Source organism: Diceros bicornis, chromosome 26 (assembly GCF_020826845.1).
Source record: "Diceros bicornis minor isolate mBicDic1 chromosome 26, mDicBic1.mat.cur, whole genome shotgun sequence".
NCBI classification, from domain to species: domain Eukaryota; kingdom Metazoa; phylum Chordata; class Mammalia; order Perissodactyla; family Rhinocerotidae; genus Diceros; species Diceros bicornis.
Window position 1 is genome coordinate 30,409,489 of NC_080765.1, and position 25,487 is coordinate 30,434,975.

General features: G+C 34.5%; 1 protein-coding gene across 1 annotated transcript in view; it reads left to right on the plus strand.

The window, feature by feature from the left end:
* LOC131422010 (phospholipid-transporting ATPase ABCA3-like) overlaps positions 1-25,487 on the plus strand; it is a 162,918-nt gene that overhangs the window by 37,430 nt on the left and 100,001 nt on the right. The window contains exons 7-8 of the mRNA XM_058568869.1: positions 17,885-18,001; positions 18,348-18,465. Coding sequence (XP_058424852.1) covers positions 17,885-18,001; positions 18,348-18,465 — 235 coding nt within the window. The remainder of the gene's footprint in view (positions 1-17,884; positions 18,002-18,347; positions 18,466-25,487) is intronic.

The window sequence follows — 25,487 nt, forward strand, 5'->3', positions numbered from 1 at the left end:
AAAATTATCACCTTGAAATCACCTAGACCTACTATTGTGAGCTGTAAAGGAGGAAATACATCTCGAGTGTTTAGTACAGTGCCTTGCACATAACGAGTGCTTAATAGCTGTTGGCCGTAGTTATTAATATCAGTGGTCTCTTCATTTCATTTATCTCGTTTCTATAATCATAAGTCATGTCATTTTCTTTCTTTTATTAGTGGCAACACCACTTTACAGATCAGGCTACATTGTTTCTCAACTATCTAGCTCTTCTCACTCTGGGCTCTTGTCACATGTTTCCTTACCCATTATCTCTCCTCTTAATCTACCTTGTACATTGTTGTTAGGTAATTTTCCTGTAACACAGATGACTATAAATAAATTTGGGGAATTTGTTTATCTTTATTGCCTGCTGAATAAAATCCACTTAAGTATATACATTTTCTAATATTAGGCGCCTGCCCATTTCTCATTTTTTTGGTTATTGTTGTTTACAGATAGAGTTTAAATGCCAAAACCCTATCACTCTGGAAGAAGGTGAGCTACAAAGAAATAATCAACTGGGCTTGTGGAATTCTGTCTAGATGAATTTAGATACAATTCAGTTCCATGGTTCTATGATTCTATGATTTTTTTAAACCAGTTTCTAATCTCTGAGATTTTTTCTTTTCTAAAGGACCTCTTGTAGTTCCCTCTAGGATTGGGTCTTGGTCGAGAGCAAGAAAACCTAAATACCTTTTCTTCCAGCCAAAACGAATGGCTTGTTTTGAACCTTCCTTTATGTTTCTGATCCTCTGCCTGTAATGCCTGTCTCTCTCTCTTCTGATTGGTGAACACACAGTTAACTTACTTGCCTCAGCTTCTATAGCTGCCGTCTCTTTGTTGATATCTCTCTTTAATTCTCAATTATGATTTAACAGTTTTTCCTTTGAGTCCCCAGAACATCATACACAAACATCAACTATATGACTTATTTATTTTTCATTAAAAAAATTTTCATTGAAGTATACCATACATACACACAGAAAAGTGCACAAATCATAAGTGTATGTATTTTAGTCCATTCAGGCTGCTGTAACAAAAAAACCATAAACTGGGAAGCTTATAAACAACAGAAATTTATTTCTCACTGTTCTGGAGGCTGAGAAGTCCAAGATCAAGATGCCAGCAGATTCAGTGTCTGGTGAGAAGCCACTTTGTGGTTTATAGCTGACACCTTCTCCCTGTCTCCTCACATGGTGGAAGGAGCGAGAGAGCATCTCTTAGGCCTCTTATGAGGGCACTAATCCCATTCATGAGGGCTCTGCTCTCATCACCTAATCACCTCTCAAAGGCCCCACCTCAAAGTGCTATCACATTGGGGATTAGGTTTTCAATGTATGAATTTTGAGGGGACACGAACATTCAAACTACAGTAGTACAGTTGAATGGATTTATCTTAAAGTATGCTCATTTCATCATGACCCTGTTAAGAGATAAAACACTGCCAACACTCTAGAAATCTCTTGTGCAGCCCCCAAAACATCTTCCCAAAAGTATACACTAACCAAATTTCTAATATGATGAGTTAGTTTTGCCTGTTCTTGAACTTGATATAAATGGAATCATGCACTATATTATATTCTGTCTGTGTGATTCATTCAGCTAAATATGTAGCTGTAGTTCATTTATATTCATTGAGTTCTATGAGTTTTAAGATTCCATAGTATGACTATCACTATTTATCCACTTTCTTTTGGTGTTTGGAGTTTGATTATTATAAGTAATGAACATTTTATACTTGTATTTTCTGCTGAATGTTAGGTTATACATATTTGACTTTAGTAGTTAATGCCAAAGTTTGCCAATAAAGTTCTACCAGTTTACACTTCCATTAGCAATGTGTAAAAATTTTATTTTCTCTGTATCTTCAACATTTGGTACTGTCAGTCTATTGTAATTGTCAAGTCTGGTGAGTATGTTGGCCTCAACAATGTGCAGATCTTTCACTTTTCATTGTTTTTGTTGTATTAAGTCTTTCACCTCCTTAGTTAATTCCTAAGTATTTTGTTCTTTTTGATGCTATTATAAATGGAATTGTTTTCCTAATATCCATTTCAGATTGCTCATGGGTATTGTATAGAAATTCAACTTATTTTTGCGTGTTGCCTTTGTATCCTCCTACTTTGATGAATCACTTATTAATTCTAACTTTTTGGTGTGTCAGATCTTTAGGATTTGCTACGTATAAGATCATATCATCTGCAAACAGGGATACTTTTACTTCTTCCTTTCCAATTTGGATGCCTTTTATTTCTTTTTCTTTCCTGGTTGCTCTGTTTAGAACTTCCAATACTATTTTGAATTGAAGCAGCAAAAGCTAGTGTCCTTGCCTTTTTCCTGATTTTAAGTGAAAGAATATGGTGTTAGCTGTAGATTTTTATATATGGCCTTTGTTATATTGAGGAAATTTTCGTCTATTCCTAGTTTGGTGAATGTTTTATCAGTCTCTGAATTTCTTCATCAGTTGAGATGATTGTGTGTTTTTTCCAAACCTAACTCTCTGAATGTGGTGTATTACATTGATTTTGAATGTTGAACCCTCCTTGCATTCCAGGAATAAATCCTATGACGTATAATCTTTTTAATATGCTGCTGAATTCAGTTTGCCACTATTTTGTTGAGGATTTTTGCATCAGTATTCAGAAGAGATATTGGTCTGTAGTTTCTTTTCTTGTGTTATCTGTCTGACTTTGTTATCAGGGCAATCCTGGCCTCATAAGAATGAGTTAGGAAGAGTTCCCTCCTCTTCAATTTTTTGGAAGAGTTTGAGAGGGATTGTTGTTTATTCTTCTTAAAATGTTTGATAGAGGGCCAGCTCGGTGGCGCAAGCCGTCTGGTGCGCGCGCTCCGCTGCGGCGGCCCGGGGTTTGCCGGTTCAGATCGCAGGCGTGCACTGACGCACTGCTTGGCAAGTCATGCTGTGGCGGTGTCCCATATAAAGTAGAGGAAGATGGGCACAGTTGTTAGCCCAGGGCCAGTCTTCCTCCGCAAAAAAAAGAGGAGGATGGGCAGATGTTAGCACAGGGCTGATCTCCTCACAAAAAAAGAAAAGAAAATGTTTGATAGAATTCACCAGTAAAGGCTTCTGGTCCAGGGATGTTCTTTGTTGGGAGGTTTTGATTGCTGATTTGATCTCCTTACTCATTATTGACCTGCTCAGATTTTCTATTTCTTCATGATTCAGTCTTGGTTATGTGTTTCTAGGAATTTGTCCATTTCAACTAGGTTATCCAATTTTTTGGCATACAGTTGTTCATAGTGTGCTCTAATAATCCTTTTTATTTCTGTAAAATCAGAAGTAATGTCCCCAGTTTCATTTGTGGTTTTAGTAATTTGAGTCTTTCTCATTTTTTTAGTCATTCTGGCTAAAAGTTTATCAATTTTATTGATATTTTCAAAGAACTAACTTTTGGTTTAATTGATTTTCTCTATTATTTATTATCTATTTTATTTCTCTACTTTGATCTTTATTATTTCCTTCCTTCTGCTAGCTTGGGCTTAGTTTTCTCTTCTTTCTCAGTTCTCTAAGGTGTGAATTTAGGTTGTTGATTTGAGATGTTTCTTCTTTGTTAGTGTAAGTGTTTATATCTGTAAATTTTCTTCTGAGCACTGCTTTCACTGCATCCTGTACGTTTTGTTATCTTGTGTTTTTGTTTTCATTTGTCTCAAAGTATTTTCTACTTTCTTTTGTTATTTCTTCTTTGACCCATTGGTTGTTTAAGAATGTGTTGCTTCCAAATATTTTGAATTTTTGAATTTTCCTTTTGTTATTGATTTCTGGTTTCATTCTGTTGTCATCAGAAAAGATACTTTTTATGATTTCAGTCTTTTTAGTAAGACTTGTTTTGTGGCATAACATACCATCTATCCTGGAGACATCCCATGCATTCTTGAGAAAAATGTGTATTCTGCTGTTGTTGGGTGGCATGTTCTGTATCTGTCAGTAAGGTCCAATTGGATTATGGTATTTTTCAAGTCCTCTATTTCTTTATTGATCTTCTGTCCGGTTGTTCAATCCGTTATTGAAAGTGGTGTGCTGAAGTCTCCAGCTATTGTTGTAGAACTCTTTGTCCCTTTAATTCTGTAATTTTTGAATCTTATATTTTGGAGTTCTAATGTTTGGTGCATACATGTTATAATTGTTATATCTTTGTGGTTAATTGACCCTTTTTTCAACATACAATGTCTTTCTTTCTCACCTGTAACATTTGTTATTTAAGTCTATTTTCTCTGATAGTAGTATAGCTACCCTGGCTCTCTTTTGCTTACCACTTGCATAGAATATCTTTTTCCACCTTTTCACTTCAACTTGTGTCTTTGGATCTAAAATGAGTCTCAACTGCCTTAACCTAAGTAATATTTGTATAACACTATACCTGACAATTGCAGAATACACATTGTTTTCAAGTACACTGGATAGACCAGATACTTGAAGTAATAGAGAGTATGTTCTCTCGTCAAAATGAAATTAAATTACAGATTCAATAAGACTAATATATTTAGAAAAAATCCAAATATATGGAAATAGATGATATGTTAAGCCATAAAACAAATCTCAATAAACTTAAAAGCATTGAAATAATCCGAAGTACATTTTTCTGATAATAATGGAATAAAAATTAAAAATCAATAACAATATGATGTCTAGAAAATCCCCAGTATTTTGGTAAACAACAAACTTAACAACAAACCAAGGATCAAAGAATAAATTACAAAGGAATTAGAAAGTATTTCAATCTGAATAATAGTGAAAATACAACTCATCAAAGTTGCTGATATACAGCTAAATCTGAGTTTTGAGGTAAATTTATAGCTTTCAGTAACTTTTATTAGAAATGAAGAGGAGTAATGATCTCAGCATCTTGCTTAAGAAACTATAAAAGGGGCCAGCCCCGTGGCTTAGTGGCTTAGCGGTTAAGTGCACGCGCTCCACTACTGGCGGCCCGGGTTTGGATCCCGGGCGTGCACCGACGCACCGCTTCTCCGGCCATGCTGGGGCCGCGTGCCACATACAGCAACTAGAAGGATGTGCAACTATGACATAACAACTATCTGCTGCGGCTTTGGGGGAAAAAAAGGAGGAGGATTGACAATAGATGTTAGCTCAGAGCCGGTCTTCCTCAGCAAAAAGAGGAGGATTAGCATGGATGTTAGCTCAGGGCTGATCTTCCTCACACACACAAAAAATTTTTTGAGAAAATTGTTAAAAAAAAAAAAGAAACTATAAAAAAGCAATTTAAATGAAAGAAAGAGAAAAAAGGTTTAAAAAAATTTTATTGAGGTATAATTGACATATTAGTTTCAGGTGTACAACATAATGGTTCAATATTTGTATACATTATGAAATGATCACCACAATAAGTCTAGTTAACATCTGTCACCATAGGTACTTATGAAAAATTGTTTTTCTTGTAATGAGGACTTTTAAGATCTACTCTCTTAGCAACTTTCAAATATGCAATACAGTATTATTAACTATAATCACTGTGCTATACACTACATCCCCATGACTTATTTATTTTATAACTGGAAATTTGTACCTTTTGACCACCTTAACCCATTTCTCCCACTGCCAACCCCCACCTTGGGCAACCACCAATCTTTTCTCTTTATCTATGAGTTGGTTCTTGTTTGTTTGTTTGTTTAGATTCCACGTGTGAGTTCTTATAATATTTGTCTTTCTCTCTCTGACTTATTTCACTTAGCGTAATGCCCTCAAGGTCCTTCCATGTTGTTGCAAATGGCAAGATTTTGTGAATGAATAGTATTCCATTGTATTTATATACCACATCTTCTTTACCCATTCATCCATCAGTGGCCACTTAGGTTGCTTCCATGTCTTGGCTATTGTAAATTATGCTGTGGTGAACATGGAGGAGAGGGGGTCCATATATCTTTTCCATTTTCTTCGGATAAATAACCAGAAGTGGAATTGCTGGATCATACGGCGGTTCTATTTTTAATTTTTTGAGGAACCTCCATATTCTTTTCCACAGTGGCTGTACCAATTTACACTCCCACCCACAATGTACAAGTGTTCCCTTTTCTCCACATCCTTGCCAACACTTGTTATTTCTTGTCCTTTTGATAATAGTCATTCTAACAGATGTAAAGTAGTATCTCATTGTGGTTTTAATTTCATTTTCCTGATGATTAGTGATGTTGAGCACCTTTTCATGTACGTGTTGGCCATGTCTTCTTTGACCATATTACCTGTATGTCTTCTTTGGAAAAATGTCTATTCAGATATTTTGCCTGTTTTTTTAATTGACTTTTTGGGTTTTCTGCTATTTTCTGAGTTCTTTATATATTTTGGATATTATCAGATATATGATTTGAAAATATTTTCTCCTATTCAGTAGGTTGCCATTTCATTTTGTTGATGGTTTTCTTTGCTGTGCAGAAACTTTTTAGTTTGATGTAGTCCCACTTCTTTACTTTTGCTTTTGTTGCTTTTGGAGTCAGATCCAAAAAATCATCATCAAGACCAGTGTCAAGGTGCTTACTACCTGTGTTTTCTTCTAGGAGTTTTTTTTTCAGGTCTTACATTCAATTCTTTAATTCATTTTGAGTTGATTTTTGTGTGTGGTATAGAATAGTAGTCTAGTTTCATTCTTTTGCATGTGGCTGTCCAGTTTTCCCACACTATGTATTAAAGAGACTGTCCTTTCTCCATTGTGTATTCTTGGCTTCCCTTGCATGGGTTTATTTCTGAGTTCTCTATTCTGTTCCATTCATCTATATGTCTGTTTTTATGCTAATACAATACTGTTTTGATTACTATAGCTTGGTAATATAGTTTGAAATTAGGTTCTCCAGATTGCTTTGGCTATTTGGGGTTTTTTGTAGTTTCATACAAATTTTAGGATTGTTTGTTCTATTTCTGTGAAAAATGCCATGGGAATTTGATAGGAATCACATTGAATCTGTAGAATTCTTTGTGTAGTATGGACATTTTAACGATATGAATTCTTCCAATCCATGAGCACAGAATATATTTCCATTTATTTGTGTCTTCTTCAGTTTCTTTCATCATTTTTTCACAGTTTTCAGTTTACAGGTCTTTCACCTCTTGGTTAAATTTATTCCTAGTATTTTATTCTTTTTGGTGCTTATGTAAATAAGATTGTTTTCTTAATTTCCCTTTTTGATAATTTGTTATTAGTGTATAGAACTGCAACAGATTTTTGTATATTGATTTTATATCCTGCAACTTTATTGAATTTGTTGATTAGTTCTGACAGTTTTTAGGGTTTTCCAAAAATAGTATCATGTTATCTGCAAATAGTGACAGTTTTACTTCTTCCTTTCCAATTTAGATCCATTTTATATCTTTTTTTGCCTAATTCCTCTGGCTAGGACTTCCAGTACTATGTTGAATAAAAGGTGCAAGAGTGTGCATCTTTGTCTTATGCCTGATCTTAGAGGAAAAGCTTTCATCTTTCATCATTGAGTATAATGTTAGCTGTGGGCTTGTCATATATGACCTTTATTACATTGAAGTATGTTCCCTCTATCTCCACTTTGTTGAGAGTTTTTATCATAAATGGATGCTGAACTTTGATGCTCTTTCTGCATCTATTGAGATGATGGTATGATTTTTATCCTTCATTTTGTTAATGTAGTATATTACATTGATTGATTTGTGTATGTTGAACCACCCCACATCCATGGAATAAATACCAATTTATCATGGTATATGATCCTTTTAATGTATTCTTGCATTTGGTTTTGCTATTTTGTTGAGGATTTTTGCATCTGTGTTCATCAGGGATATTGGTCTGTAGTTTTCCTTTCTTGTGATGTCCTTATCTGGTTTAGGTATCAGAATAATGCTGGCCTTGTAAAATAAGTTTGGAAGTGTTCCCTCTTCTATTTTTAGGGAAGACTTTGAGAAGGATTGGTAATAATTCTTCTTTTAATGTTTGGTAGAATTCACCAGTGAAGTCATCTGGTCCTGGACTTCTGTTTGTTGGGAGATTTTTGATTACTGAAAAAAAAAAGTTTTAGATATATGAAACAATGGAGAAAATGAACAAAGAACAAGACGGATTTTTGAAAACAATAATTCTCTTTCTAGACTAATAAAGAGAACACATGTCTCAAATATCAGGGGGAAATCAGGTATCATTACAGATTCTGTGGATGTTAAAGGATGATAGAAATTATTGTGAACACATTTATACTAATAAATTTAAAAAGCTAGATGAAATGGACAAAATCTTTTAAAGACAAAGCTATCAAGAAGAAATAGGTAATCTGAATAGCCGTATACCTGTTAAAGAATTTGAATTCATATTTAAAATACTTTTCACTAAGAACATTCCAGTCCCTAATGGCTGCACTAGGAATACTGTCAAATATTTAAGAAAAAAATGATACTAATTCTACATGAACTCTGTTAGAAAATGGACAGGATGACTGGGGCTGCATACAAGTCCCTGGGTCCCCAGGCCCCAGCAGCGACAATGACATCTGTGAACCTAGCGCGCCTGGCAGTGGTACAGTGAACACTCCCAGACAACCTGGGAGCAGCAGCGCATGTGGTATATGGGGCAACTTCCTCCGAGCCCATGAAGAGCCAGTGGGGGAATGCAAGACCCTGGTGATGCCAGAGCAACAGAAGTGCTCACAGCCTGGTGACCCTGGGGATGACACCTGAGATGGCAGCGACATTGTAAGCAGCAAGGCACCAACAACCTCAGATGCACAAGCAGCACAAGGAGGGCAATGATGACGCCTCTAGCAGAGGCAGTGAAAGGTGAAAAGTGCAGGATCTCAAATACAATGAGAAACAGCTTAGAACCAAAGTAACCAAAGCCTTACCCAGATAAGAAAGGTGGTTACTACCACAAATGTGCCAGCAGAGGATCAACTCATCAAGTACCATGAAAAACTAACACTGCAGAACACAAAGAAAATGATGACTCTCCAGAAAACAAACTTGAAGTCACAGAAGATTACAGTCTAACTGACAGAGAATTCAAAATAGCTGTCATGAAGAAACTCAATGCATTCCAATAAAACTCAGAAAAACAGTTCAATGATATCAAGAATAAAATTAATGAACAGAAGGAGTATTTCACCAAAGAGATTGAAACTCTAAAAAATAACCAAACAGAAATAATGGAGATGAAGAACACAATGAGATGAAAAATATAGTAGAAAGCATTAAAAATAGAGCAGAATATATAGAGGAGAGAATTAGCTCAAAGATAGAAACCTAGAAATGATTCAGGTGCAAGAGGAGAGAACTAAGATTTTTAAAAAATGAAGAAATTCTACAAAAAATATCCGACTTAATTGGGAAAAGTAACATAAGGTAGTAGATATCCCAGAAGGAGAAGAGAGGAAGAAAGGAGAAGACAGCTTATTCAAAGACGTAATAGCTGAGAACTTCCCAAACCTGGGGAAGGAACTGGATATACAAGTACATGAAGCTAATAGAATTCCTAATTATCTCAATGCAAAAAGATGTTCTCCAAGGCATATAATATTAAAACTGTCAAAAGTCAATGACAAAGAAAGAATATCAAGGGCAGACAGAGAGAAGAAAATAACTTACAAAGGAACCCCAGTCATCCTTTCAGTGAATTTCTCAGCAGAAACTCTACAGGCTAGGAGAGAGTAGAATGATATATTCAAAATACTGAAAGACAGAAAAAATCAGCCAAGAATACTCCCTACAGCAGTTATCCTCCAGACGTGAAGGAGAAATAAAAGCTTTCCCAGATAAACAAAAGCTGAGGGAGTTAATCACCACTAGACCTGCCTTAAAAGAAATGTTGAAAGGAGCCCTCCGACATGAAACAAAAAGGCTAAGGTTTACAAAGCTTTGAGCAATGCGATAAACAGATAGAATCAGAAAATTGGAACTCTATATTAGAATAGGTTAGTAAACACTGAATTATAAAGGCTAAAGGGAAAGAAAGCATCAAAAATAACTATAACCACTTCAATTTGATCACAAACTCACAACACAAAAAAGAATAATTTGTGACAACAAAAACATAGAAGGGGAAGAGAAAAAGGATGGAACTTGCATAGATAGAGATAAGATGCTGGCAGCAGGAAAAAGATTATCTCATCTATGAGATCTTTTATACAAATCTCATGGTAACCACAAAAAAAATCAAAGCAGAGTCACAAATCATAAATAAAGAGAAAACTGAGAAAAACATCACAGAAACCACCAAAGAGAAATGGAAGACAGAAATACAAGGAAAAAGAAGCAATGAAAATATAGAACAACCAGAAAACAAAAGATAAAATGGCAGTATTAAACCCTATATATCAATAATCACTCTAAATGTGAGTGGAGTGAATTCACCAATCAAAAGATACAGAGTGGCTGAATGAATTAAAAAACAAGACCCAATAATATGCTACCTCCAGGAAAAACATCTCAGCTCTAAAGTCAAACATAGGCTCAGAGTGAAGGGATGGAAGATGATACTCCAAGCAAATAACAGGCAAAGGAAAGCAGGTGTAGCCACATATATATCAGACAAAGCAAACTTCAAGACAAAAAAGATAACAGGAGACAGAGATGGACATTATATAATGATAAAAGGGACATTTCACCAAGTAGACATAATACTTATTAATATATATGCATCTAACACCAAAGTATATACAGTAGCTATTAACAGACCTAAAGGGAGAAATTAATAGCAACACAATAAGTAGAGGACTTTAACATTCCACTTACATTAATGGAGAGATCATCCAGACAGAAAGTCAACAAGGAAACAGTGGCCTTAAGTAAAACAGTAGATCAGACGGACTTAATATATATAGAACGTTCCATCCCAAAGTGGCAGAATATGCATTCTTCTCAAGTGCACATGGAACATTCTCAAAGATAGACTATATGTTGAGAAACAAAGCAAGCCTCCGTAAATTTAAGAAGATTGAAATCATATCGAGCTTCTTTTCCAACCACAATGGTATGGAATTAGAAGTCAAAGACGAGGAAAGCTGGAAAAGTCACGAATATGTGGAGGCTAAATAAAATGCTACTGAACAGCTCTTGGATTAATGAAGAAATTACAGGAGAAATTAAAAAATACCTGGAGACAAATGAAAATGGAAACACTGCATATCAAAACTTATGAGGTGCAGCAAAAGCGATACTAAGAGGGAAGTTTATAGCAATACTGGCCTACCTCAAGAAACAGGAAAAATAACAAATATATAGGCTTACACTATATCTAAAAGAACTAGAAGAAGAAGAACAGGCAAAGCCCAAAGTCAGTAGAAGGAAGGAAATAATAAAAATCAGAGAAGAAATAAATAAATAGAGACTAAAAAACAATAGAGGGGGTGCTGGCCTGGTGGTGTAGTGGTTAAGTTCACGCACTCCACTTCGGCAGCCCGGTGTTCACAGGTTCGGATCCCAGGTGCGGTCCTACGCACCGTTTATCAAGCCATGCTGTGGCAGGTGTCTCGCATACAAAGTAGAGGAAGATGAGCATGGATGTTAGCCCAGGGCCAATCTTCCTCAGAAAAAAAGAGGATTGGCAACAGATGTTAGCTCAGGGCTAATCGTCCTAACCAAAAAAACCACAAAACAATAGAAAGAATCAATGAAACTAAGATCAGGTTCTTTGAAAAGATAAACAAAACTGACAAACCCTTAGCCAGACTCACTAAGAAAAAAGAGAGAAGGCTCAAATAAATAAAATCAGAAATGAAAGAGGAGAAATTACAGTGGATACCACAAAAAAGGATACACAGAAAGGATTATAAGAGAATACTATAGAAAGCTATGTACCAACAAATTGGATAACCTAGAAGAAATGGATAAATTCTTAGAATCATACAAACTCCCAAAACTGAATCAAAAAGAAATAGAGAATCTGAATAGACCAATCACAAAGATATTGAAACAGTAATAAAAACCTCCCAAAAAACAAAAGTCCAAGACCAGATGGCTTCTCTGGTGAATTCTACTGAACATTCAAAAAAAATTTAATACCTATCCTTTTTAAACTTTTAAAAATATTAAGAGGACAGGATGCTTCCTAACTCATTTTATGAGGCCAGCATTACCCTGACATCAAAACCAGCCAAGAACAGCACAAAAAGGCCAATATTGCTGATGATGATAGATGCAAAAATCCTCAACAAAATATTAGAAATAAAATACATTAAAAGGATCATACACCATGATCAAGTGGCATTCATTCCAGGGATGCAGGGATGATTCAACCTCTGCAAATCAATGTGATACACCACATTAACAAAAGAAGAATAAAAATAACATGATGATCTCGGTAGACGCAGAGAAAGTATTTGACAAGATCCGACATCCATTTATCATAAAAACTCTCAAGAAAATGAGTAGAGAAAGAAAGTACCTCAACATAATAAAGGCCACATATGACAAACCCACAGCCAACATCGTACTCAATGGTGAACAACTGAAAGTTATTCCTTTGAGACCAGGAACAAGACAATAATACCCACTCTTGCCACTCTTACTCAACATAGTACTGGAAGTTTTAACCAGAGCAATTAGGCAGAAAAAAAGAAATGAAAGAGATTCAAATTGGAAAGGAAGAAGTAAAACTTCACTATTTATGGATGACATAATTCTCTATATGGAAAGCCCTAAAGAATTCACTGGAAAACTGTTAGAAATAATCAACAAATACAGTAAAGTTGCAGGGTAGAAAATCAACATCAAAAATCAGCCGCAGGGCTGGCCCAGTGGCGTAGCAGTTAAGTTCGTGCATTCTGCTTTGGCCGCCTGGGGTTCACCAGTTCGGATCCTACTCACCGTGGACCTACTCACCGTTCATTAAGCCATGCTAAGGTGGCGTCCTGCATGGAAGAGGTACCACTCTACAACTATGATATACAACTGTGTACTGGGACTTTGGGGAGAAAAAAAAGATAAAAAGAAAAAGAGGAAGATTGGCAACAGATGTTAGTGGAGGGCCAATCTTCCTCAAAAAAAAAAATCAGTTGCATTTCTATACACTAATAATGAACTAGAAGAAAGAGAAATCAAGACTACAGTCCTATTTATAATCACAACAAAAAGAATAAAATACCTAGGAATAAATTTAACCAAGGAGATGAAAGACCTGTACGCTGAAAACTATGAGACATTATTGAAGGAATTGAAGAAGACGTAAAGAAGTGGAAAGATATTCCATGCTCATGGATTGGAAGAATAAATATAGTTAAAATCTCCATACTACCCAAAGCAATTACATATTCAGTGCAATCCCAATCAGAATCCCAATGACATTCTTTACGGAAATTGAACAAAGAATCCTAAAATTTATATGGAACAACAAAAGACCGGAAATAGCCAAAACAATCCTGAAGAAAAAAGGACAAAGCTGAAGGTATCACACTCCCTGAATTCAAAATATACTGCAAAGCTACAGTAATCAAAACAGAATGGTACAAAAATGGACACACAGATCAATGGAACAGAATTGAGAGCCCAGAAATAAAACCACACATCTATGGGCAGCTAATCTTCAACAAAGGAGCCAAGAACATACAATGGAGAAAGAAAGTCTTCTCAATAAAGAGTGTTGGGAAAACTAGACAGCCACAAGCAAAAGAATGAATGTAGACCATTATCTCACACTATACACAAAAATTAACTCAAGATGAATTAAAGACTTGAATATAAGACCTGAAACTATAAAACTCCTAGAAGAAAACATATGCAGTATGCTCTTTTATATTGGTCTTAGCAGTATCTTTTTGAATACTGTGTCTCCTCAGGCAAGGGAAACAAAAGAAAAAATAAACAAATGAGACTACATCAAACTTATTAGTGAAATGTAAATCAAAACTACAATGAGATATCATCTTATGCCCCTCAGAATGGCCATAATTACCAAGACAAAAAATAACAAATGTTGAAGAGGATGTGGAGAAAAGGGAATCCTCATACACTGCTAGTGGGAATGCAAACTGGTGCAGCCACTATGGAAAACAGTATGGACATTTCTCAAAAAATTAAAAATAGAAATACCATATAATCCAGCTACACCACTTCTGGTATTTGTCCAAATAACATGAAAACACTAATTCGAAAAGATATATGTACCACTATGTTCGTTGCAGCATTATTCATAATAGCCAAGATTTGGAGGCTACCTAAGTGCCCATCAATGGGTGAATGGATAAAGAAGATGTGGTATATGTATGCAATGGAATGCTACTCAGCCATAAAAAAAAGAGTCGTGCCATTTGCAACAACATGGATGGACTTGAGGGTATTATGCGAAGCAAAATAAATCAGACAGAGAAAGACAAATACCATATGATTTCACTCATATCTCAAGATAAACAAACATATAGATAAGGGGAACAGATTGGTGGTTACCAGAGGGGAAGGGGATGGGGGAGGGCAAAAGGGGTGAAGGGACACATATGTATGGTGACAGATAGAAACTAAACTTTTGGTGGTGAACACGATGCAGTCTATCCAGAAGCTAAATTACAATAATGTACCCATGAAATTTATAGAATGTTATAAACCAATGTGACCTCAATAAAAAAAAGAAAATAGGGAGGATGCAACACTTCATACCTTTTTATGAGGCCAAAAGTACAGATAAAAAAAATAAAACAGGCAAAGGTAATACAAGAAAAGAAAATTACAGATCAATATTCATGAACGCAGACAAAGAAAGGTTTAACAAAATATTTGTAAATTAAATCTAGCACTATATAAGATGGATAATACATCAAGACCTAGTAGACTTTCTCCCAGAAGTGGAAGGTTAGATTAACATTAGAAAAATCAATAAATGTAATTCACCATAGTAACAAAGTAGAAAATCCATGTGATCATTTCATTATGTAATCTAAGATTCCAGAGATTTCTCTGTATGTTTGTCTAAGGATTTGTTTTAAAAAAAGACTTTTTTTAGAGCAGTTTTAGGTTCACAGCAAAATTAAGAGGAAGGTTCAGAGATTTCTCATGTATCCCCTGCCCTCACACATGCGTACACTCTGCCGTTATCAACATCCCCCACCAGAGTGGTGTATTTGTTACAATTGATGAATGTACATTGACACATCAAAATCATCCAAAGTCCATAGTTTACATTAGGATTCACTCTTGGTTTTGTACATTCTTTGGGTTTGGACAAATGTATAATGGCATGTTTTCATAATTTTAGTATCATATGGTATATTTTCACTGCCCTTTAAAATCGCCGGTGCTCTAGCCATTGATCCCCCCCTCAATCCCTGGCAACCACTGGTCTTTTTACTGTCTCCATAGTTTTGCCATTTCCAGAATGTTATACAGTTGGAATTGAGGAGTAGGTAGCCTTTTCAGATTAGTTTCTTTCACTTAGTAATATGCATTTAAGATTCCTCCTTGTCTTTTCATGGCTTGATAGCTCATTTCTTTTTAGCACTGAATAATATTTAATTGTCTGGATATAGCACGGTTTATTTATCAATTCACCTAACTGCTTCTAAGGTTTGGCAATTATAAATAAATCTGCTATGAACATCCCTATGCTGGATTTTGTGTGGACATAAGCTTCCAACTCCTTTGGCTAAATACCAAGAAATGCTAGATTTCATGGTAAGTGTATGCTTAGTTTTGTAAGAAATTGCCAAACTGTACTCCAAAATGTTTGCACCATTTTTCATTCTCAGAGTTTCATTCAGAGTTTCTGTTGCTCCATATTCTTGCCAGCCTTTGGTGGTGTCAGTGTTCTGGATTTTGGCCATTTTAATAGGTGTGTTGTGGTATCTCATTGTGTTTTAATTTGCTTTTGCCTGATGACGTGTGATGTGGAACATCTTTTTGTATGCTTATTTGCCATCTCTACATCTTCTTTGGTGAAGTGTCTGTTAAGGTCTTCGGCTCATTTTTTTTTTTTTTTAAAGATTTTATTTATTTTTTTTTCCCCCCAAAGCCCCAGTAGATAGTTGCATGTCATAGCTGCACATCCTTCTAGTTGCTGTATGTGGGACGCAGTCTCAGCATGGCCAGAGAAGTGGTGCCTCGGTGCGCGCCCGGGATCCAAACCCCGGCCGCCAGCAGCGGAGCGCATGCACTTAACCGCTAAGCCACGGGGCCGGCCCTTCGGCTCATTTTTTACTCAGATTGTTTTCTTATTGTTGAGTTTTAAGAGTTCTTTGTATATTGTGCATAACAGTCCTTTATCAGATGTGTCATTTGAAAATATATTCTCAGTATGTGGCTTATCTTTTCATTTTCTTGACATTATCTTTTGCAGAGCAGAAGTTTTTAATTTTAATGAAGTTCAGCTTATCAGTGATTTCTTTCATGGATCATGCTTTTGATGTTGTATCTAAAATGTCATCACCATACCCGAGGTCATCTAGGTTTTCTCCTATGTTATCTTCTAGGGGTTTTACAGTTTTGCGTGTATGGCTTTTATAGCTTTAGCTCTTACATTTAGAGCTCTCAGTTCTGTTCCATTGATCTCTATGTCTGTCCTTATACCAGTAGTACAGTGTTTCAAATACTCTACCTTTTAAGGTTTGTTTTTTTTGTTGTTGTTGTTATGTTTTGAAAACCAATTGATCATTTGTATATTGATCTATTTCTGGACTGGCTGTTTTATCCCTTTGATCTGTCTATCCTTCTGCCAAAACCACACTGTCTTGATTATTGTAGTAAGTTTTGAAATTAGTTTAAGTCCTCCACCTTTGTTCTTTTTCAAGATTAGTTTCACCATTCTGCGTCCTTTGAATTTCCATATGAATTTTAGGATATGCTTGTCAATCCATATAAAGTAGCTAGCAGAGATTTTAAAAGGTATTTGGTTCAATGTGTAGACCAATTTGAAGAGTATTGGCATATTAACAATATCAAGTCTCTGATCCATGAAGATGGGGTGTCTTTCCTACAGTTAGGTTTTCTTTAATTTTTTTCAACATTGTTTTGTAGTTTTCAGTGTACAAGTCTTGCATTTCTTTTGTTAAAAATACTTTGTCATTTTGATTGGTTATTAAAACTTGCTAAGTCAGTCTGGTTGTAGCATTGATTGCTACGGAACTTAAAAGGGATTCTTTATCTATTTCTGTCCCCTATGCATAATGAAGTGGACCTGTGCCCATTTTTAAGAACTTTGGAAAGTATACAGGTTTTCAGAGATCCTCACATTTATTCATTTGTTCATTCAACAAACATATATTATATGTGCCAGGCAGATGTAGGTAAGAAGACATAGTCTCTGCCCTGGAAGAGCTGAAAGTCACAGAATTTAATGTTGATATAATAGTTAAATTCAATAAAAATATTTAAAATAGCCTTTAAAGACTAATGCCACTCATTTGAATCTTCGTATTGGTCTTCTGTATTATATTCTTAGCTAAACTCTTTTGATGTTCTTTTGTTAAAACTTTAAATACTACATATGTCTAAAAGAATATAGTTCATAAAGATTACTATTCAACTCTGTTTTTCTTCCCCTTACTTTTTATCCTAGCTTTAGTATTTGCTTCTGACTTTTGTAATTGATTTAAAATATATTTACATTTCTTTAATACCTCCTGGAAGGGGACATAATAAAAAGAAAGGGGGTATTAATCTAAGCAGTTTATAGTTTTTTTAAAGGGTTTCTCATGTCTGAATAATATCAGGTAAATTATTGGGGAAATCATCTCTGGGCTTAGAAGCATCACAGCATTGCCACTCACTAGCTGAATAATTTTAATCAAGTCACTTGACATTCTGAGGCTTAATTTCCTCTTCTATAAATTGGGCATGATAATACTTATTATTTAACCCATTTTGGTTGCAGTGGAAATTAAATTAGATAATATTTGTGAATGCGTTTTGTATAATTATATTGTTTTACATGAAATTTGGTTTCTGTTGACTCTCCCGCAGGAATACCAGCTCATGATAGGACTCAGTAATTGGATGCTCTGGGCTGCCTATTTCTTCACATTCCTCTTTTTGTATTCAGTTATCATCTTTTTGATGTGCCTAATTTTCTTTGCCAAGGCAAGTGTCTATTTCAGTGCAGCATGCTGCAGCTAAACTTTGAGAGAGAAAACAGAAACGTGGTGTGGGCCTAATGGGTTCAGTTTGCCAGGGAATGAAGATGTGCCTTTTGTTGACTCCACTATGGAAACTTAGGGGCTACTTAGTCTCTCAGCAAACTAAACTGTAAACCTAGATGGGTGGACCTTCTGTAGTTAATAAATTGTTTATTGTCCATCTCCCTGAGCATTGTCATTAGTTTCACTAGGACTATTAAAATATTTTAAAAGGTTGCATTTCTCCTCTTTTGTTTTTCTGTGACACCACTTAGAATATGACTAAACTGGCTTCCTGATTGTTTTGCTAGATTGAACCTGTGCCAGTCATCCAACACAGTGACCCATCTCTTGTCTTTGTCTTTTTGCTGTGTTTTGCCATTGCCACAATATTCTTCAGCTTCATGGTTAGCACATTCTTCAATAAAGGTGAGTCTAGAACTCTTCCTGGGAAAGATTTTCACTGACTAATTGAAGAATATATTTGGAAGCTCCTTCTGGATTTTAATTGCTACTTCATGTATAGCCTCTGTTTACATTCTAACTGAAAAGACAACTATCGTATGCACATGAGGTCGTTTGAAAGGGAATGAAGTGAGCAGTGAAAATTAATATAGCAGAGTATACATGTGAAAAAAGGATAAAAAACAAAATAAGATTATATTTGGGTGTTCTTTCTAACATTTAGCTGCTACTTCATATATGGTATCTGTGTGACCATCTACCAGGAAGGATTGAGATTGAGATGGCTTCTGTATAATCTATTGGAGGGACTAAAGTCTGCCAGTAGCTGATGATGATACTGGAGTATGTGAAGAGGAAGAAAACAGCAAAATTTCTTGACTAAAAGAAAAGATCCTTGCACTTAATTAATAGATCCTTATTGTGTGTCTCCTCTGTATTTGAAATACAGTGCCTGCCCCCATAGAGCTGACATTGACCCTGCGGGCATGAATACCATAGGCACAAAAAATGATTTGACAGGACATGCAGAGAGCAATGAAAATTAATGGAGCATAGTGTACACATGAAAAAAGGATTAAAGTATACCAATTTCAGACTGAGGTTGAGATAAACCTAAGAACACCTCCTGTAGAGGATAGTTTTTAAATGTTTTTGAAGGACTGGAGGATTGGAATAGGAAGTCAAGTCAATGGATGCAAGTATCCATTCATTCATTCATTCATTCATTCATTCAAATCTTTGTGCTAGCACAGTATCTAATATACAAAGGCAAATAAAACTTGCTTCTTTGTCTTTTGAGGGCTCACATACCAATAGCAAGCATAACCAAATAACTATTTCATTTTATTTTTATTTTTCTCTGTACATTATCATGGGTATTATTAGTTGATGGGTTCTCACAAGGCAAGGATCTCACAAGGCAGAGGATCATACATATGACCTACAAGCAGCCAAAAAAACAACTTGGGGGGTAAAAAGTATTGTGTCAGCGTGAGGCAGAATGTGATATGCCAAAGACAAAAGTAAGATAGGTGCAAAACAAATGCTAATATTTTCTGGTTCTGGCATTGTGGCAGACTAGATATTATGAACATTTTTTTATATGTCTTCTGGTACATATGTGTAAGACTTTTACTATGGTACATACTTAGAAATGGAATTGCTGGGTCATAGGGTTTGTGAATGTCCAAGCTGACTGTGTCAAATACTTCCAAAGTGGTTCTGTGCATTTATAGTCCCCCTGGAAGAAGGTGAAAATTCCCGTTACTCTATGTCCTTGCTAAAATTTAGTATTGTTTAAAATTTAACTTGTGCTACATTAGAGATATGAAATGTAATGTAATGGCAATTTAAATCTGCATTTTTGCAATTACTAATAAAGCTGAGTATGTGTTATTAATATGAGTCATATGTGTGTCCTCTTCTATAAAATCTGTTAATGCCTTCTGATCTTTTATAATTATTGATTTGCAAGAGTTCTTTATGTATTCTTGCTACATACTTTTTCCTAGTTGCAAATGTGTTGCAAAACTTCTCGCAGTTTGGAGCTTTTAGCTTTTTTTATGGTGTATTTTAATAGTTACTAATCTTAATGTAGTATAATTTACCAATCTTTTCTTTCATAGTATGTCATATTAAATATTTCCATAAAAAATTGTTTCCTACTCCAAGGTCATAAAGTTATCTTCCTATGTTCTATATGGGGATTGATTTTTTTGTGTGTGGTATAATGTAGCAAATTGATTTTTTTGTGAATGTATAGGCAATCATCCCAGCAATATTTGATAAATAGTTCACCTTTTCCTCACTGCTTTGCAATACCTACTCTGTTATAAGTCAAGGTCCCATTTATGTGTGCATTTAGTTGGGGGCTGTCCTTTCACTATTTCTTTATATTTAAAGTATATTCACAGGGTTTTAATTAATACAGCTTCATGATAAATCTTCTCACCTGGTAGGGAATGACAGCCAATTTATTCTTTTTCTTCAAGTATGTCTTTTGCTATTTTTGGCCCTTTGCTTCTCTGTTTACATTTTAGAATAGGTATGTTATATTTCATGAAAAATGTTCTTTGGATTATCATTTAAATATTAAATGTTAAAGCTATACATCATTGTGTGTAGAACTGACATCTTTATAATTTTGAATCATCCTACTCAAGAACATGATATATATCTCCTTTTGATTAGGTCTTTTTTAATACTTTTGCCTAAAGTTTTATATTTTTCCCATGAATGTTTGACAGATCTCTTCCTGGATGTTTGAATTTTTTACTATTATAAATGAAATATTTTTAAGGTTACATTTTCAACTGCTTGTGATGTATTTAAATTGACTTTAAATGTTGACCTTCATTGGCAATTTATTAAACTATCTAATTATTTGTAATGGCTGTAGATTCCTTTAGAAATTCTATATATACATTTACATGAGGTGAGAATAAGTTGAAATGTTACTTTTTTTCTTCGTTCGTTTTGTCTTATTTTCTTTTATCTTACCCTGCTACACTGGCTAGATCCTCCAATATATAGTAAAAGGAAGTAATATAGGCTTCCTTGTCTTGTTCCTGAAATTAAATGGCAAGTTTTTTTTTAATAGTAGTAAGTACGCATAACATAAAAATTACCGTTTTAGCTGTTTTAAAGTATGTAATGTGGTAGCATTAAGTACATTCCCAGTGTCGTCCAACCATCACCACTATTTAATTCCAAAACATTTTCATCACTCCAAAAGAAAACCACATGTCTGTTAAGCAGTACTCCCATCCCACCATCCCCTCAGCCCCTGGCAATAACTAATCTGCTCTCTGTTTTTATGGATTTGCCTATCTATATATTTCATATAAGTGAAATCATATAATATGTGACATTTTGTGTCTGACTTCTGTTACTTAGCATTATGTTTTCAAGATTTACCCATGTTGTAACATGTATCAGTACTTCACTCCTTATTATGACTAATATTCCATTGACTGGATATATCACATTTTGCTCATCCAGTCATTCATTGATGGGGCATTTGGATTGTTTACCCCTTTGGCTATTGTGAGTAGTGCTCCTACGAACATTTGTGGACAAATTTTTGTTTGAGCATATGCTTTCGATTATTTTGAGTATAAACCTAGGAGTGGAATTGTTTGATCATATGGTAATTTTTCTTAACTTTTTTGAGGAACCACTAAGCTGTTTTCTACCGTTGCTGCAACATTTTACATTCCCACTAGCAATGACTGAGGGTACAGTTTCTTCACATCCTTGCTACACCTTGATGCATTGCATTTTTTATTAGAGCCAACCAAATGGGTGTAAAGTGATATCTCATTTTGATTTTGATTTGCATTTCCCTAATGACTAATGATGTTGAGCACCTTTTCATGTGCTTGTTAGTCATTTGTATATCTTCTTTGGAGTACTATCTGTTCAAGTCCTTTGACCATTTTTTAGTTGGATCGTTTGTCTTTTTGTTGGTGTGTTATGAAAGTTCTTTATATATTCTTGATACTAAACCCTTATCAGATATATGATTTTCAGAATGCCGTATCACTCTCTTAATAGTGTCCTTGGATTCACAGAAGTTCTTAATTTTGATGAACTCCAATTTACCTATTTTTTTGTGTGTTGTGTGTACTTTTGGTGTCATAGCTAGGAACCCATTTGCCAACCCCAAGGTCATGAAGGAAACATGTACATTTTCTTCTAAGAGTTTTATAGTTTTAGCTATTAAATTTATGTCTTTGATCCACTTTTAATGTTTACATATGGTGTGAAATAAGGGTTCCAGTTCATACTTTTGCTTTGAGTTATCCACCTGTCCCAGTGCCATTTGTCAAAGAGACTGTTCTTTCCCCCATTGAATGGTCTTGGCACCATTGTCAAAAATCAAATGATGACATATGTATATATGACATATGGCATAAGTCCTTTATTTCCAGACTCTCAAATCTATTCCATTGGCTTATATGTCTGTTGTTATATCAGTAACACACTCTTTTGATTACTGTAGCTTTGCAGTAAATGTTGAAAATGGAAAGTGTGAGCCCTCCAATTTTCTTTGTTTTGACTGTTTTGGGTCCTGTGCAATTCCACATGAGTTTTAGGATTGGCTTTTCTATTTCTGCAAAAAAAGCCATTGGAATTTTGATAGAGATTGCAATGAATCTGTAAAGCACTTTGGTGAGTATTGCCATCTTAATAATGTTAAGTCTTCTAATTCATGAACACGAGATATATTTCCATTTACTTAAGGTATTCTTTAATTTCATTGAGTAATGTTGTGTAGTTTTCCATGTACTCTTCTTGAAACTCCTTGGTTTAATATATTCCTAACTATTTTATTCTATTTCGTGCTCTTACAAATGGAATTTCTTTTCAAATTTCATTTTTAGATTGTTCATTGCTAGTAAAAATTCAGCCGATTTTTGTGCATTGCTCTTATACCCTGCAACACTGCTAAATTTCTTTGTTAGTTTTAATAGATTTTTTGTAGATTTTTTAGGATTTTTGACATATAAGGTCATATCATCTGTGAATAGAAAAAGTAAAAATAAGTTTATTTCTTCCTCTCCAATTTGGATGCCTTTTATTTCTTTTTCTTGCCTAATTGGTGTGGCTAGAACTTCTACTGCAATGTTGAATAGAAATGGTGAAAACAGATGCCCTTGTCTTGTTCCTGATCTTATGGGGAAAAGTTTCAGTCTTTAACCATTAAGTATGATGGTAGCTGTGGAGTTTTCATAATGCCCTTTATCATCTTGAGGAAGTTTCCTTCTATTCCTAGTTTGGTGAGTTTTGTTTTTTGTTTTTTATCGTGAAAGGATATAGGGATTTGTCAAATGTGTTTTATGCACAAATTGAGATGATCATGTTTTTTTACCTTCATTCTTACCTCCATTGATTGATTTTTATATGTTGATGTCTTTGCCTTCCTGGGATAAATCCCATTTGGTCATGGTGTAGAATCCTTTTAACATGCTGCTGTATTCAGTTTGCTAGTATTTTGTTCATGATTTTTTATCTATATTCACACGTTTTATTTTCTTGTGTTGTCTTTCTCTGACACTGGTATCTGGGTTATTCTGGCCTCACAGAATGAATTATGAAATGTTCCGTCCTCTCTATATTTTGGAAAGTTTGAGAGGGATTAGCATTAATTAGTCCCTAAATTTTGGTAGAATTTATCAGACAAGCCATCTGGTACTAGGCTTTTCTTTATTGGAAAGTTTTTGATATTAATTCAATGTCCTTACTTGTATAGTTCTATTCATATTTTCTGTATTTTCTTGAGTCAGTTTTGACAGTTTGTGAATTTCAAAGAATTTATCCATTGCGTCTGTGTTGTATAATTTGTTGGTGTGCAGTAATTTATATTATTCCCTTATAATCATTTTTATTACTTTCAAGTCATTATAAAAGTTCCCATTTTCTTTCTGATTTTAGTAATTTGAGTCTTCTGTCTTTTTTCTTCAGCAGAGTATCTAAAAGTTTATTGATTTTGTTGATCATTTCAAAGAACAAACTTTTGGTTTTCTTGATTGTCTCATTGTTTTCCTATGCTCTTTTGTTTATCTCTAATCATTAGTATTTCCTTCCTTGCTGCAAGATTTAGATTTAGCTTGCTTCTCTTTCTCCTGTTCCTTAAGGTATAAAATTAGGTTATGATTTGAGATCTTTCTTCTTTTTCTTTAAGTTATAAATTTCACTCATCATTGCTTTCACTGTGTCCCATAAGTTTTGGTGTGTTGTGTTCTTATTTCATTCATCTTTAAATATTTTCTAGTTTTCTTTGTAATTTCTTCTTTGACCCATTGCTTGCTTACGAGCTTTTTGTTTAATTTCTACATATTTGTGAATTTTCCAACTGATTTCTTCATTCCATTGTGGTCAGAAAATATACTTTGTATTATTTAAATCTTTTTATATTTATTGAGAATTATTTTGTGGCCTAACATATGGTCTATCCTGTGGAATGTTCCCTGTGCACTTAAAAAGAATGTATGTTCTGGTCTTTTCAGATGTACTGTTCTGTATATGTCTGTTAGGTAACGTTAGTTTACAGTGCTGTTCAAATCCTCTCTTTACTTATTGATCTTATGTCTAGTTGTTCTCTCCATTATTGAAAACAGAGTAGTGCAGTCTCCAGCTGTTATTGTAGAGCTTTCTGTTTCTCTCTTCAATCTGTCAATTTTTGTTCCATATATTTTGGGATTCTGTTATTAAGGTAAATATATGTTTTTAATTGTTACATCTTTTTTGATGGATTGACATTTTTATCAATATATGATGTCCCTGTTTGTCTCTTGTAGCAATTTTTTACTTATAGTCTATTTTGCCTGATATTAATCCAGCTCTCTTTTGGTTACTCTCTGCATAGAATATCTTTTTATAACCTTACACTTTCAACCAATTTGTATCTTCGGATCATTTTTTTAAAAATCCCTTCTGCCACCTTCACTTTTTAAATAGAGAGTTTAATCCATTTACATTTAAAGTAGTTACTGCTGATGAAGCTCTTACATATGTCATTTTGGTATTTGTTTTCTATATGTTATACCTTTTTTGTTCCTTATATCCTTAATTTTGATTCCCTTCTCATTTCCTTTTCTGTATATTTTCCAGTTATTTTCTTAGGGGATAATTTGGAGATTACAAGTAGCATTTTAAACAATTTAATTTTAATTTTACCAATTTAGCTTCAATAGTATGTAAAACTCTGCTCCTATTAAGCTCCATCCCCCCTTTATGTTGGTATTTTCACAAATTACATCATCATCATTTGTATACCTATTAACATATGTTTAGAATTATTTTCATGCATTTATCTTTTAAATCATATGAAAAGCAGAAGAGGAGTTACAAACCAAAAAATACCATAATTCTGGCTTTTAAATTTACCTATACAGTTACCTTCACAGGAGTTCTTTATTTCTTCATGTGGCTTTAAGTTACTATTTAATATCCTTTCATTCAGCTGGAAGAACTACCTTGCA